The sequence below is a fragment of the Artemia sp. Qi Xiang Cuo genome, chromosome 6 (genome assembly GCF_049724085.1).
Source record: "Artemia sp. Qi Xiang Cuo chromosome 6, ASM4972408v1, whole genome shotgun sequence".
In the NCBI taxonomy this organism is placed as follows: Eukaryota; Metazoa; Arthropoda; class Branchiopoda; order Anostraca; family Artemiidae; genus Artemia; species Artemia sp. Qi Xiang Cuo.
This window is the reverse complement of record NC_142799.1, coordinates 29,648,211-29,665,260: the sequence shown is the minus strand read 5'-3', so window position 1 is coordinate 29,665,260 and position 17,050 is coordinate 29,648,211. Positions and strand designations below refer to the sequence as shown.

Genomic DNA, 17,050 nt, shown 5'->3' with positions numbered 1-17,050 from the left:
TACAATAAAAAGGATTTTACTAATAGAGAATGAAAAGAGAAGATAAACAAAAGTCCATAATAATATAACTACTTCCAAAGCTTTCTGATAGACATATTTTTGTCAGAGTCCTTTTGCATGATTTTAGCAACGGCCATTTCAAAATCTTCTTGGGTGACATGTACACGTCTTTCTCGAAGAGCATACATTCCAGCTTCTGTACAAACACCCTGAAATTATGTTTTGTTAATTCAATAATTACTATAAATTAAAAAGTAACAATATAAAACACATTATGGTAAAAAAAAAACTGGTAGGGACGCAGAACAAATTAGAAATGGTGTTTACGGACTTAACTCTTAACGCATTCTTACAACACCAGAATAAAATGCCATAAGGTGCGAAACCTGACAATTATCGGATTTATAATTTTATTTATATCATTCACCTACTGGATGATCGTAAGATGTGATTGGGGCTGAAGTGGACCAACCCGCCACCTTTTCTACTACAAACATTTTTATACTACATCCGTTTTCTAATACACTTTTTCCAATCTAATACCATGAACTGATACTTGTTTTTTTTTCTTTTTTTGTTTGGTTCCGCTACATGGTACCGTGTGTTGGCACCTACATTCGATCCAGGTGGAGAGAGGGGGAGCAGCAATCACCCCCTCGGCTTGAATCCAGCTTCCTTTTGTAAGGCTAGCGCTTACATTTACATGAATCTGTCACCATAAAAAGCAGCACACCCCCATTACTTCTCAAAAATCCTGGATGTTCCACTCGGCAAAATCGAAAGACTTTATATATAAAATTTAAATCTGTTTATTATCTTACTCAAGTTGAAACATTAAAAAATCTAATTTGAAACCAGCTTTTCTTAAGCAAAGTTAGTTAAATGTTGGCCTGCCAACACCTTGGTTTAACACAGTGCACAGTAAATAATTTTTTCCGTTTTTTTTTTATGCCGTGACTAGATTTTTAGATTGGAAAATCAGAGCCACTGAAACTAATGAATAAACAAGATCCCTCTTGTAGAGTCTGAATGACTGATTAAACTACGTTCAAAATTATTTCTCTCGTCTCTCTAGAAAATTTCTATTAGAAAAGTACACCCCTTCAAATACATATCCAAAAAGAACATCAATATTTCATTTTTTACAAGTTCAAAATCAGGAACACTGCTTTCAATTTAGTGATTGGAATATTTACTTTTATGACATTAGTTTCTACCGGGCGACGAAACTTAACTCGTTAATCAAATAAAAAAAAAAGAAAAAAGAAACACAGTACAGGAGTTTATGAAAAAGATCAACCGCGTTTCCTCTTAAAAAAATCCTTACTGTTTATGGAGTTTTATTGCTAAAGAATCCCAGTTTGAAGCAATTTTGTTCAAAACATCGTAACGCTGTTACACAAGGTGATTCCAGAATTCACTAAAACAATTTTCATTTATTTGATTACTTTATGCCTTAAGCATATGAAGGAATTTTACTTTTCTCTATTATTTTTATTTTTCTTGTAAGTGAGATTATAAATATACCAAACTGGAATAGGACGTACTTTTTAAGGACCAGTACCCTCAAAGGTAATTTATTCACCCCCCCCCCCCTAAGTCATTTATTACTTTAAATTGCACATTTGTGGATATTGCTGTGACCTTCCTTTTAAAAAGAAACAAAGCAGTAAATAACTTAGAAACTATACAAGGTTTAATTAACGCCACGCCCCCTCCCCCACCCAGGAAAACATTTTGGGTTTCATCACTCGTTCTTTTCAGAGCTAACTTCTGGGAGCATGGATTTCTAATATACTACAAAGCAACATACCAAAATAAAACAAGTGGTCGTGAACGGTAATGTCGAACATAATTGTAAAAGCCATTTATGCTGTAGCTGTAGGCTATCCCTGTAGCTGTTCGCAGTCAAATTTGTTTAAAAATTCAAGCAAGAAGGAAAGGAGGCAGTAAATGCCAGGCACAGGGTTGCCATCCCTAGTGATTTATCACTACTTCTAGTGATTTTTTTCTCACCGGGTGGCAACCCTAGCCAGACATAATTACGTAATTCATTATGCAACCATCTGCAGAGTTTGTTACTTTCAAGTGTGGTTCATTGAATTTCCGACATGAAATTTGTGTCGTCCTAGGGAATGGAATGAATTATTGGGTCCTTTAAGGTTTCACCGTAACTGCAAAAAGGAAAATACTAACTCGCTCAGTAAACTCTAGCATTTAGTTATGAGATACAGTTGGATAGCTGCCAAGAAATAAAAATGAAACTATGGAAAGGATTTAAAAATAAATAATAGAAATTATAGAGAAAATAATAAAAACTTCAAGAGTTGGGGGGAGGTAGTGAAAATGGGCACAGGCACGAGTTTTAAATTAATTGTTTATGCTAAATTAAACAAATATTTTTTTTAATTCACCTTTACTTCAGCACCCGAAGCACCTGGCATAGTCTCAGCAATTTTTCTCAAATTAATCCCTCGAGTCAAGTTCATTTTCCTGGAGTGAATCCTAAGGATGTCGAGACGAGCATCTTCGTTTGGAGGTGGGAACTCAATTTTGCGATCAATCCTCCCAGGTCTAAGCAAAGCAGGGTCCAAAATATCAATACGATTGGTTGCCATAATCACCTATAAAAGAACTAATCATATCACACTGATGCACATCCCAAAGACAAGGCTGAGACTGAAGGCCTCAAGATTTTTTGCAAATTTATTACTTTAAATTCCACATTTGTGGATATCGCCGTGACCTTCCTTTTAAAAACAAACAAAGCAGTAAATAATTAGACACTATATAAGGTTAATTACATATAAAGTTTAATTACAGCCACACCCTTTCCCCTCCCCCATCAAAAACAATATTTTCGGCTTCATCAGCCTCTCCTTTCAGAGATAACTGCTGGGTGTACCGATTTCTGATATAATATGCATTGTATGTATATGACATACCCCATAGCACATACTATGCTATGGGGTATGTGCCAAATTGTACCAAAATACGTTGAAGGTTCCAGTCCTGGTGTCCCTGGTTAATTGGTTTGGAACAGGGCTCAATGCCCTGACCCTATAAGCTCAGTCAGGCAATTTAGCTCTAAACGGGTACCTGGAGAAATCTGGGGAAGGGAAACAGGAATAGTGTGCATTAGCACAGGATGGCTAGCCCCAACCCTCCATTGTATTTCCTGGAAGGTCAGTCTTGCGAGTAGGGACAGTAAGTCCAGTGCCATATTCTTAACCATATCTTTAAGTTGAAGTATTTGACAAGACGAAAATGGCCTTAACAAACCTGGGATAGACTCTTATTGAAAACAAAAGAGGACATTGCTATAACCCTTACGGAGGGGAGGGGGTCTTAAAATAAGAAAAGAAAAGCCATTTCACCACTGGGGCACAATTTTTCCATGAGAGGGAGACGGGGGGGGGGGGGCGGGAGAGATTTGAAACCTCTTGGTTTAAATTCATGCCTTTATCTTATCCTATGTATTTACTTGTATAAAAAATTAAAAAACTTGGCGAGTGAGCACTAGGAGCGAAGAAAAGCTACCAAACTTGAAAATTGCCCTTGAATAACAAACATAGGATTTTGATCCAGGTCAAGTTCGAAAAAAGTAAAACAATAGAGTTAAAGAGAAATATAAGAAATTAGAGGAACCATAAAAATACCTATTTAATATTTTTTTGCGGGGGGAGGGGAGAGAGAAAGAAGGGACAGGGATCCAAAGATCTACAGTTGCGACGTGCCTAGTGCTTGGTCCACTTTATTGCTAATCCCTCCTTTTCCCAAGTATTTTTTAATGCGGAATAGTCTTGAAACGTGGTTAAATTTCTAGCTCTCCAATTATTTTTCTTTGGGTATATTATTTTTCTGTTCTTCTACAGTTTTAATAGGAACCCCCCCCCCCTCTCTAAAAATTCCCCCACATGCAAAATTGAGCAGTCACAGAGAAAGTACAAAGTAGGTACCATAAAAAGACGATCAGATGTCCTAAGAGGTAACAAAAGGAGCAAATATCAAAAACAGTTTTAGGACAGGGACTGATTGGCCTCCAATCAGTTTTGACTTATAAAAAGGACCAGAACTATCAAGTTCTAATCGAATGATTATCCTCCGAAGCTTCTACGACCACGAAGGGGGAGCTTAAGGATGAGGAAGGGAAAGCCACCCTCCCGCAAGAAATAAATTCTGCTAATTTTGGGGTTTAATGTTACTCTTTACTTTAATAATAACAGCGTAGACCAGAAATATTCCCAGAAATCAAAAGGGATTCAATATCAATTTCTACCACCCCTACCCCTTTCTTAGAACTAATGCTGTGTTTACCTGAAGGCTCAAAGAGTTATGATGTTTCGGCACTAAATGCACCCTTTAAGGCATCTGCCCCCCCCAACCAACAATGCAAACGGAGAACCCTACTGTAGAAGTTTGAAGCTCTTGTCTAAAAATGTTTGGTGCATTTTTACCTAAGAAAGATCATGGACGTGTAATCACTTTTCAGAATTAAAAAAGGACCAGGCATCAAAATCAGCTCTGGGACCGGGGGCTGGTTGGTTTTCCAATCGCTTTTGATTTAAAAAAAGGACTAAAACTCAATTTCCGACCACCGTTTCCATAAAACTTTATATCTTAAAAATGGCGTAACTTGCCGATCTTACAGCCCTTGCACCTGGGGCTGGAAGGGGGGTTGTCAAACACGGAAACATGGTTATTTGACTATTGTGAAGAAAATAGCTATCTCAAAATTTTGATCAGATACGTTTGGAGAAAATAACGAAGTGGGTGTGGCTTGTTGTCCTCCAATCACTTTTGACTCTGAAAAAGGGCACTAGAACTTTTAATTTGCAATCAAATGAGCCCCTCCAAAGTTAATACGACGGCCACTCCTTCCATGTGAAGTGCTTCTGAAAAAAAAAAAAAATTAATAATAATATACTGAACCCTTATAGCTCTTTACTACAGGCAACGCTATAGCATTGCCTCTGACTTGAAACAGTTGAGTAGAACGTTCGAATTCCCTTCTAATGAACATCCGAAATCATCCAGGGGGAATATGAGGGTGGATTTACCGCGGAGAGGGTTTTTTCTGCGGAAGGGTGGAGGAGGCAATCATCTGGGGGAAAACGCATAGACCCAGTTTTAATACATCAACGAAAGACAAAAATTTTGCTATTTTGACCGTCAATCCAAAAATTAAATGGTGGCATAGTTTCGAAAACTTTTATTTACGGTGCCCTGTAGATTTCAATCAAATTTTCTATTTCTTGTTCACCAAGATTAAACTAAAATAGTCTTTTTTGAATTCCAACTCAAACATACCTTTCGGCTGGTGATCTAATTGGGAAAAACTGAAAACAACAAGTTCCCCCCCCCCTCGATTGTAAAATATATTTTCAGTTCCCTCCATCTATCGAATTAATTTTTTGAAATCTGTTATACAGTATGTTTAGATTAAGTGTACGATGAAAATTATTTCAAATTACTAAAAAAGGATAATTTTCCTATAATAAAGCAAGTTAGGTCCTTTTCTAAGAACAAAGTTTAAATATTGTAACTCTAAAGTATTCAAGGCAGTACCCAGGGGGGGGGGGGGTAGGGGTGTTTGACCCCCCCCCCAAATGTTCTTCTGACTCGTAAAACGTAGCAAAAATGGATATAAACAAATTTTTTATATGTTTTTGAGATTTTTTTTTATGTAGCCCCTCCCCCTTCCCCCGGAAAAAAAAAATCCTGGATACGGCCTTGAAAGTATTGTAAAAAAAATTAAGTATTGTAACTCAGGGCTCGGGGAATTGATAGATATGACACTAATGAATCCAATGACGTAAGTATTCTGCCTTTTTGGTGCAAGTTACAATTGCAGGCTTGTCCTAAAGTTAGAGCGAACATATATTAGGAAATATGAACATCAGAACATACGTTTCAGATGGAACATTTTTCCCGAAACTTGCATAGATAAGCCCTAGATTAAGATATGAGATATAAGACTAACTTTAATGTTTTTTGTAGCTTCAAAACCATCAAGTTGATTGAGAAGTTCAAGCATAGTTCGCTGGACCTCCGAATCTCCACCACTGCTAGACTCAATGCGAGAAGAACCAATGGAATCTATTTCATCCATAAAAATAATTGATGGAGCATGTTCCCTAAAAGGAGAAAGAAACGAAAGAAAATCATTACCTTGTCCACTCTCCTTATATATACAAAATAATACATTGAATAAAAATTACCTTTTAAAATAACACTGAAAAACAAACAAAAGCTAATGAAAAATAAAATGACAACGAGAAACAAAAAATACACAGTAATTACAAAAAAACATTAATAAAGATCAAATTAAAATCAAATGCAAAAAACGACAACGAGAAACATCAGCATGAGAATATCTATTTTTGTTTAAAGCAAAGCTTCCTGGTATACGTATTTTGAAAAACCAAAGCGCCAGATATTTCGCAAAAATAATAAAAGTCAAAAAATTTATTACGACAAAGCAAAGAACCATGTGGTCGAAACACAGGTTTAGAAATATTATTTGCAAGTTATTGTTACAACTCGTCTATGATAACTTTTTATAGCCTATGATATAGCCTATGATAGTACGATATTTTATAGCTTTTACTATCGAGTCCCGTCGATAATATGATATTATATAGCTTTTACTATTGACTAACGTTGATGATAGCATACTGAATGCTTCAGTACAAGCTTAATTTTCTTTCAGCTTATCCAATGCTTCTTGATTTTTTTTTGTGAATTTAAAATGTTTTGCAGTAAACAAATAAAAAATCAGTGATATTTAATAGTAGCCAAAATCGCATACAGGTGCAAACCATCAGCAAGATTTATAATTGAAAGAAAAATCAGGTTCCTTTATGAAGAACCTAGTAAAGAGCAAAAACAGCCCATACTAAACAAATTTTAATAATTTTTTTTTAAGTGAAAAAAACTGTGAAGGGAATTTTTTTTTTCAATTTACTCTAATTCAGTAATACACGTGTTTTTTTATGAATACATCTTGGTAATGCCAGAGTAAGGTGCCATGTTGCAGGCCAAAATAACATATTTTTGTGTCATTTTTAGATTTGACAGAGATAAAACACTGGGTAACTCCAATTAAGATAGGCGATTAAAAAGCAAACAGCTGAAATAGAAGCAAATTCGATTGGGTACATAGATGGAGCACGAAATAAGAGTGTACCATGGAACTAAGACTTGATTATCTTCTCATAGACCTACCCTGGGTTCCCACTGATGCGATATTTCCTCCGGTTTTTTTTGCTGCAAATTTCTGTGTGACAACGGTTCAACGGCTCCGTCGAAATATTTCTACTGAGCCGTTGAAAATCGTATCCGTTATTTTAAATTGAAAGCATTGTAGAGCCATAAATTGCAAGTAACTGAGAAACTAAACATGTTTATCAAAAGTTTTCTGTTAATATTTGACAAACAACATGAGGATTCTCCCCTATCAATATAAAATTTTAACAAGCGAGTCCTGGGGGGATTTTTACGAGCAAATGAGCCAAGGAGGTAAGACTCATATTTTTCATTAGGCATAGTTAGCCTAGGCTATTACAGGTTAGCCCTTTGAATATTTTTTTTGGCTTCTAGAATTTGATTTAGCCTATTCCCATGCATATGCTTTTTAAATATACAAGTATCATGGTATCTTTGCGCTTCAACGGCTGTAATAAACCGTTTCTATGTGAACATTTTTGCAATTTTCCCGCATCCGCTATACCTTACCCGTTTGGCGTTAAAAAAAACGCACCACTGGGAACCAAAGGGTAGAGAGACGAATAAAGGGCTCACCTGAACGCTAACACTGACTCCTACATACTTTTGTAAACCAACACTGAAAGCCCTAAACTCTCGAAAAGTAGAGGCTTTGGGGGGTATTTCATAAATTTAGAGAATCGGAAAACTGGCTAGCCGCTCTTAACAAAGGTACTGTTTAAACAATTAGTTCTTTGTATACCCCCCCCCCCCTCAAGCCCCTTATGTGCAAATATTTAAACAAAATTACATATTTTTCATGCATTTTTACCGTTTCTTGATTTCGTCAATGTTGCTTCTTTGCGATTAAATCTATTTGAGGAAAAGAGTGAGGGGTGGGAAAATGTAGGGAAAACCTAACTTATTTGGATATTAGGGGAAGGTAGCCTATAGTAAAGTGAAGCACTTTTAGAAATGATGCAAGTAAGTATTTTAGAATTTTGTAAAGTTGTTTTCTCAATTTTATTCTTCTTCCTTCTGCTGAGGATTCACTCTCCTTTGGCACCCCCAAAAATTTTAAAACAGTGTTTTGGAAGAAAATCACCAAGTGACTTCAGCAAAATTTGCTGGACTTAATACAATTACCTATAAAAACCACTTCCAAATATTTGTTGATGGGTCAAAAATGAATGAGAAGGTAGCAAGTGGTGCTTTCCTTACTCACCTGTAAATTGCAATGGGCGAGAGATTATATAATAATTTATCTATAATGTCTGCTGAGTTAAATGCCATAATCATGGCATTAGAACAACTTAAGGGAAACCAACCTTTGAATGCAAATTCAAATAATATTATAGTATATTCTGATTCTTTATCAAGCCTTGAGTTGCTGGCCTCAGCTCCTCAGTATAAGTTGGACATTGACACTAATCATTGTATCAGTATTATAAATATTATTGCTTCAAGTGGCATAAGAACTTATTTTCAGTATATTCCTAGCCACTCTGGCATAAGTGGTAATCATCAAGTTGATGAAATAGCAAAAAATGCTATAAATATTGACCAGCCAAGTGGGAGACCAATCCCCATTAGAGATATTTACCGATGGAGACTATCAGATATTAATTTTAATAAGAAAAATCCTATCCTTTCCCCATTTCCCAAAAAGTATTTTTCTAAAATTTATCATAGAATTCGTTCTGGAACAAATGGACTAAATTTTCTTGCATTCTCGTATAAGTTCTCTAATTCAAGTGGTTCAATTCCCCTGTCCCCTCTTTGCAGGCATTGTAATATGAATAATGAAACAATTGAACATTGCGGATTCGAATGTAATATACTGACGTCTGCAGAACATATCTTGTTTTGTAAACTGTTAAAATGCTTCAAATACCACAAAATCTTAGTATCAGCCAAGAGCCTATCCAACTATATCTGCAAAAAGAGCATATGATTCAACATCTATCCTTTTACAATTGAACTCCTAGAGTCGAAAGATCTACTGAAAGATATCTGAAATTATCTAATAAATATGAGGCAATCAAGCCAGTAGCTCTGTAGCCCACAGAGTGAAGCAAAAAGAAAATGGCTAAATAGTATTACTGAAAAGCCCGCCTGCTGTTAAATAGAAGAAGAAGAAGAAAGTGACGAAGAATCACCATTTGAAGCTGATTTGGGATCGCTCTATATTTTCACATTTTGGATACTAAACGAATTATGGAATTTATCTTGTCGGAATCACTGTTTTGTAAGACGCTCATGCCAAAATTTAAGTGTTTGAAACAAGGCATGACAATTTACAACTTTGTAAAATCTAATAACCGCCTGAAAAGTAAGCCCATGACATAGTGAGATTGCATCGTGGTTATTTACCCATTTGTGGTTATTTACCACAGTGGGCATTCAATTTTGCATTTACTGCAGGCTTTACGTGTTTCTGAGATAAAATTCAAGTACATATAACTTTAGACAGAAGTACTTGCCAAAGCTTTTCAGCAAGACTAAAAACAATCATAACACATAGATTACAATTTGAGAGGTTGCCCCAGGCCAAACTTTCAGCGCAAGTTAAGAGGGATGTTGAACCAATCAAAAGGTACCATGTGTATACGACTCCTGCTACTTTTAATACTACTACTATTCAAGTTCATTTAATTTCTCATTAAATCACTACAAGACAAATAACACTTTTACAATAAGAATCAATGGAAAAGAAAATATTTACAGAGGGTGCCTACACAGTGAGTTATACTCGAAAACAGGCACCCTAAAAAAACAATAAATAAAAGAAATAATAATAATAAGGCTAAGGGCATTAAGGAGGTATTTTCAGAAAAATGATGGGAGGGGGAGGTATGGGATTTATCTTGACTGAATGACTGTTTTGTAACATGCCCGTGCTAAAGTATATATATATATATATATATATATATATATATATATATATATATATATATATATATATATATATATATATATATATATATATATATATATATATATATATATATATATATATATATATATATATATATATGTTACAGTGAATGTCCGTAATCTGGTTAATGTCGATATTCACCAGTGAATGTCCAAAACACCCTTTTCTCTGCTTGGATTCAATTAGCTTTGCAAGTCAACTTTTTCAGTCTGATGCAAGCTATGATGGTAAAAGTTAAAGTTATGTTAGGTTATGTTAGTTTAGATTAGGTTACGTTAAATTTGGTTCTATATATCAGAAATGGGTTCAAAACCAATTTAACCTAGCCTTTATCGGCAACAGTAACTAAATCCAAGGAGAAAAAAAGTATTTCGGATATTCACAAGTGAATGCCGACATTCACCAATTTGCGGACATTCACCGTAACATATAATATATGTTAGACAAAATAAAAAACTATTTTTTTTACTCTAAAAAATATTTCTTTATAAGCCTAGCTTAAAAAGGTTTTGGTATTTTAAAATGTGGAATTTCACAAGAGTATATGTTAAACATTGGTAAAAAAAAAAAAAATCATAGGGATTTAGTGTTTGTTCTTAGATGAAACTTTAACTTTTGAATGCTATCCAGCTCAAATGATTTTTTTTTCGAAGGGCAAAATTGGGAAAGAAAGAGGGAAAGAGAAAAGAAGTGTGTTGGTGTGAGTTGGGGGTGTGTGTGTGTGTGAGCGTGAGAGAGAGAAACTTACCTTGCCATAATGAAAAGCTCTCTAACCATCCTAGACCCCTCTCCAATAAACTTTTGAACAAGCTCAGATCCAGAAACACGAATAAATGTACACTCTGTATGATGAGCAACAGCTCGAGCCAACAAGGTTTTCCCTATAAAAAATAAATAAAAATGAATAGATGACAAGAATTTATTTTACCCATTCAAACACACTCTTGTATCCTATACACTCTTGTTTTACCCACACAAATATATATCTTTGGAGGAGGATGGGCTCTGCAGTATGTGTTACGAATGATCTCTCTCTTTCCAACTCTACCAGGGTTCGGAAAATGATCAATCACAGTATTAGAAATATAACTCACTTCTATTTACCAATGCTAAATTCAACATTATCTCGCTGAACTTTAAACAGGAACTAACTAAAAAACGTATATCTATATACAGAAAAGAGGCCAGCTCCCTTGTTTTGCCAGCACGTGACAAGGTTGGCCAATGAAGCCAATAGAGCACCAAAATTGAAGCAACTTTATCCATAAGGTATAACCCAAGGGCAAGATTTGGTTAGCCCTTGAGAAGACTAAAATATAACTTCAGTACAAACCAATTTATTCCGATGATGAAATTCTAGCCTTTAAACTGCCTTTGAAAACAGGCTAGCCTCTACGAGGGTTTAACGTGCCAACAAAAATTATATTATACGTAAATCTATGTATTAGAGAAAAGGGGTACGTATCTCATGATAAGGGGCACGGGCCCCAACAGGACCTTACTGTTTTTTAATTCCTTTAGTACTGTCTCTAATTCTTATTAATATCAAGTAAAAATACTCTAATAAATAAAATATCAATTCATTGCTAAAAAAAAAAATACAATGATAGTATTCATCAAGGTATTAAAATATATTTGTATTATTTTGGTAACTGTAGCCGCTTAAATTATTTAAAATGTAGTCTGCATGATGATATTTCCTTTCCTTTATAACAGGTAATACGCTTAAATATGCCAAAAGGCTTTTGGGTTTTTGTTGATTAAGTGTTTACGTTTTGCTGTAAATAAAAAGTTACTCCACTTTACTCTAAGGCACCTAAGGTAGTCTTTCAAAAAGATGATGCAAGGCCATTCTGTCTGAGGCCACAATTCTGGATTGGTAGCTCGCTGCTTTGGTCAGCCAGCAAGTAAGCATTAAATGAAGCAATATCTACATTGCAAATTCCTAATTACATTTGTAGCTCAAACATACATGCCACTACTGATATACATAGGTTCTTGGCTAATGCTCAAGTTATTTAGTCTTAATTATCATTATACATGGCTGCTTTACAGCAAAATCTCCAAGAAAAGTGAAACGCTAGTCCAGCCACACTTAAGCATTATAGTAGAACCTCATTAATTAGCAAACAGCAGCAAAATAGTTTTAATTCAGACAATGAGTAGCTTAGACAAGCTCACTTTCATTTCAGCCACGTTGCAGACCAACAACAGAGACTTTTTCTTGAGGTATCTTAAGGCAACTTGGCCCCAATTGTATATTTTCTACTACATTGGAAGGATACTTCTTACCTCAAAGTTACCATCATTACGATTTAAGGTACACGTTGTCACAATTGAAGTTACACATTGAAATATTTGAAAGCTGCAAAGTGGGTAGTTGTATTATAAATGCCGAATTTGAAACCAAAACTTTGAGTTGTTTCCCCAACATGTCCCCGAATTTCGGACACTTGCCTCAAAATTCTAAAAACTGAGAATAAAAGCACTGCTCCCAAGGTGCATGTCATCAGTGAATTTTCCAGCAACGTCCCCAAAAGCCACCAAGACTTTATTGTTAGATAGGGCATGACAAAAACAATTTTGAGTTTAAGGGAAGATATAAGTAAAAGTGTTCGTGACAACCAGTGTCAGGGGGGGGGGGGAGAGCAAGAGATTTTACCGACTGGCTGATCATTTTTACCAACTGTTTTTGTAAATAATTAGCATTTCCGTTTCGAATACAATACGTAAAACCACTGTACGAGCCGGTAAAACCGCTGCATTTACCAACCGAGATTTAGATTTCGGTACATATCATGTAACTATTAATGCTGTTTATTTAACCAAATGGAAAGTTGTGACACCATCTACAAAATGACGGCAGAAGTCGGTAAAACTGCTGCCTTTGCGATGACATGTCAGTATTTTCGTGGTCTTTATTGAACCAAACAAAGAATTTTAATGGCGTCGGATTACCAAATTATTTTTTTACCGAGTAACCGAAAATATTAGGAGGGGGGCGTCCCCCTCCCCCCATACGTGACGGCCCTGGTGACAAAATGGCATGCTGGTAACATATACATGAGTGACAATACCTTATAGACAAATATAGCTTTAAAGCTTACCAGTTCCAGGGGGTCCATACAGAAGTACTCCTTTGGGCTGAGCAATCCCAAGGGCATCAAATAACTCAGGATGCTTAACTGGCAATTCGATAACTTCCTTAATCTCCTTAATTTGACGATCCAAACCCCCAACCATTTCGTAAGTACTGTCAGGGACTTTTTCAACCATCATCAAAGACACCAGTGGATCGACCTTATTTGGAAGAATCTTGTGAAGTACATAGCTGTCATTTCTGAGAGCAACTCTGCAACTGGTGGTTACGTCATTCATATCAATATTCTTATCAATGTCCACAACATACTTTCCTTCGGGATGTACTTTGACAAGGACTTTTTTCTTGTCCATTGGCTTAACCACTTCACCAACATAAGAACCTTGCTCCTGTAAAAGAGCTAGTTCCTCTTTAAGCATACGAACTGAAAGAATAGATTGAAAATTATTCATAAAAAAAAAAAAAAAAAAAACTAAAAAAAAACTAATAGAAATACATACTTTACCCATAACTCTACAATAGTCATGACCTCACATAGAAACTAAAAGAACAAAAATAAAAGAAACAAAATTATAATTCAATCAAGAAAGCAACAATAGTGACAAGAAAATATCAGAATGTTTCCAGTTTTGATTCCATGTCATAGTCCTAATTCCAATATGAATCCCCATTTTCTAGGATAGAATACAAATCCTATAAAAGTTATGATTCCACGATGCCTAAACAGTAACGAAGAATTGAATTTACACAAGAATTTCTTAATTCAATTTAAATTGTTGATTTGCCACCTCGTTACAAAAAAAAACTAAAGAACAGCACAATAATTATGCTGATGCGTAATTTAGATATTTCAGATGGCGTGTGCAATGGATCACGCCTGGTTGTTGCTAAATTATGTAATAACGCAATTAAATCAAAAATAATTACTGAGGAAAAGCTAGAAAAGAAGCTTTTTTTTATATCTATGCCATCATGCGAGATAACGTCCCACTCCTGTGGCCTTTCTTGCTACCAGCCTCATTAAAACCCAGTGATTTTGGATCACAATTTTGAGATATTTATTTTGTTCAAAATAGGCAGAAGGTCCAATAAATTTTCCTCCACGGATAACATGACCCCAATGACGCCTGCGATAAGGCAAAAATCATAAAAACTGTCAAATGTTTACAGATAGGTTTTAAAGTTTAAAAAGGAGGACTGTTTCATCTCGGATGTCCAGTTGGCATGAAACTTTTAGAAATCATTCCTAGGGCCAAGAAAAACACATATTTTGTTGGGAGGATAGAGGGTGTTAAAGAGCCCAGAAGCAGATCAAACTAAATAATTTCTTAAACCACAAAAATTAAAAACAAAAGAGCACTTTAATTAAAATATTCCGAATATTTTTTTGAAATTTTCAAACTGCTTTTCATTTCCAATCCTATTGAGATTTATAGCTCTGTCTTTGGAATAAGAGGAAACTAGGGCACAGAAAATATTTTAGGTGGAACAGGCACCAAAAAGGGCCAAAAACTGTCTTTTTCTGATTCACATGAAACTTGCATTCATAAATCCTTGGTCTAAAAAGGCCCCAATGCACAAGGAACAACAGAAGAAATATTGTTTCCCCAAAAAGCAGGATAAAATTGGTTTTCTCCAAACAACTTCAACCTTACAGTCCTATTGGCTATAGGTGGACATGAAGACCCCAATGTGGGTTCCAAAAATTGTCCAAAAACCGTTTTTACTGATTTCAATTCAATTCAATTTATTGAAATAAAAAAAGATGAAACATAACACCAATAATAATATGGATCCTGGAAGCGAACGTCTTGAAACTGATTGACTTGAAACTTTCAAAAACCATTGGCAGGGGTAAGGGGACTACACAACTTTGAGTGAAGGAAAGAGAGTGTTATGGAGATGGGTCAAAAATCTTGTTGTCACAGATAAATTTTAAAATTACAACCATAAATTCTCAGACCCTATGGACCCTAATATAATAAGTTCAGTTTTTCAAGGTCCCCCACAAAGGCAAAAACTTTTTCCCGATTAGTTTACAGCTTATATCTTTAAATCCATGGACCAAGAGGACTCTAATGAACAGGAAAAATTGAAAAAAAAATAAAAATAATACTACTAGTTCATCCATAAACAGCTAAAAGTTTTTTTTTCTTCAAACAGCTTAACATTAACACCCACAAGTTCCAGGGCCAAAGGAACCTTTATGCAGACACACACACACACAAAACAAAATCCGATGTTGTTTATCCCCCCCCCAAAGACAAAAAACAACAACCAGAAAATATTCGTTTTGGCTGGCTTGAAGCTTATGTCTGAGAGTCCTTGGGCCAAGGGAACTCTAATTCACAAAATAATGATCTTGGCTGAAAATAGGGCCCTAAAAAGAGCCAGCAAACCTTTTTTTTCTGAGCAGCTTGAAATTTAAAGTCCCCTCTCACAAGGTGAGCCCAAATTTATAAGAATGTTATCAGTGTGAAGGTAGAGGCCCCCTTTAAAACCTGCAGCACAAAAAGAGCCCAGGACTTTCTTTTTTCCAATTGGTTTGAAACTTTCAGAAATTGTTGCCTGGGCTAAGGAGACCATACTTTTGTTAGGAGGGTTTATGGTATTAGGAGGCCCAAAAATTGGCCAAAAACCTGTCCCTGATCAGTTTCTAACTTGCGACCAGAAGTTCCCAGGCCAAACAGAACCTATTAAAAAAATTTAAATTGGGATGGTGTCCCCCTTAAAAGTGCCAAAACTTTTTTTCTGTGGGCTAATATTACCACAGTGAAAAAGAAAGTAGAAAAAAAAATTGACTCAAAAAGGTCCCTTTTATTCTAAAGGGCTTGAAACTTACACCTGTATATTCCTGGGTCAAGGTGACCCTAGCACAAAAAAATCACTTAGATTTGGAGTAATGGATCCCTAAAAATACCCCCAAAACATTTTTGCTTAAAATTCAAATATGAAACCCCTTGGGCCAAAGGGACCTAAATTCATAGGAAAATTATTCACCCGAAAATTAGAACTAAAAAAAGAGACAACGAAATTTTTCCTTGTGAAGAGACTCGCACTCAAAACTATGGACCCTACCATACAAGAAAAATTTAGTTTGAGGCTAAGGCCCCATTTCTCTCCGAAAAAAAAAGGTCCAGAAAAAGGTATTTTTTTTTCAATTAACGAGAAAATTTCACCAGGACTCAAAGGAGCACAAACTTCATAGGGAGTGTTAGGGTGCCAAGTGGACCTCCAATTTTGACTTAGAGGAAAGACAAGGAGAGGGTTAAAAATGCGTTGTCTCTGATCCAAACAAACTCTTTGCACTATAAGCCCTTTTGAGACTAGTCTTATTGGTTGTAATTCCTGTCTGTTTCAAATTTGAGTTGATTATCCATTTTCATTTCTGTTTGTTGAAGGATTCATCTATTCACCTAATTTCTTATTTGATGTTATTATTCACTTTAATTTCAGTTTTTTTTTTATTCATTTGTAGTAATTTCTATTAGTCTTAATCATTCTACATATACTACACCTGAGTAATTATAACAGGACTGTCATGTAAGACTTACCTTTAGCATTCAGTTCATTTCTTTGAGCTTGAAGACGCCTAAGATTTTGACTTTTTTCAGCAACTTCAAGCTGAAGTTCTTCTATCTTGGCAATATAATATTGTCTAAGGCCATCACCTTTTGGTCCATCTGAGACTGGACCTGGTCCATCAATATCCATCTACAATGCCAATCAATATTAGTCAAAGATACAGAAAATTTTCTACTTATGGAGAAAAAAGATAAAACCCTCAGTATCAAAAACTTATAGAC

The 17,050-nt window shown here is 35.4% G+C and overlaps 1 protein-coding gene across 1 annotated transcript in view; it reads right to left on the bottom strand.

Moving 5' to 3' along the window:
- The window catches only part of Rpt6 (26S proteasome regulatory subunit Rpt6), a 32,703-nt gene continuing 15,653 nt past the window's right edge, over positions 1-17,050 (bottom strand). The window contains exons 2-7 of the mRNA XM_089090629.1: positions 16,799-16,958; positions 13,252-13,668; positions 10,893-11,025; positions 5,984-6,137; positions 2,415-2,624; positions 1-209 (exon numbers count right to left, since the gene is read on the bottom strand). Coding sequence (XP_088946755.1) covers positions 69-209; positions 2,415-2,624; positions 5,984-6,137; positions 10,893-11,025; positions 13,252-13,668; positions 16,799-16,958 — 1,215 coding nt within the window. The 3' untranslated portion in view covers positions 1-68. The remainder of the gene's footprint in view (positions 210-2,414; positions 2,625-5,983; positions 6,138-10,892; positions 11,026-13,251; positions 13,669-16,798; positions 16,959-17,050) is intronic.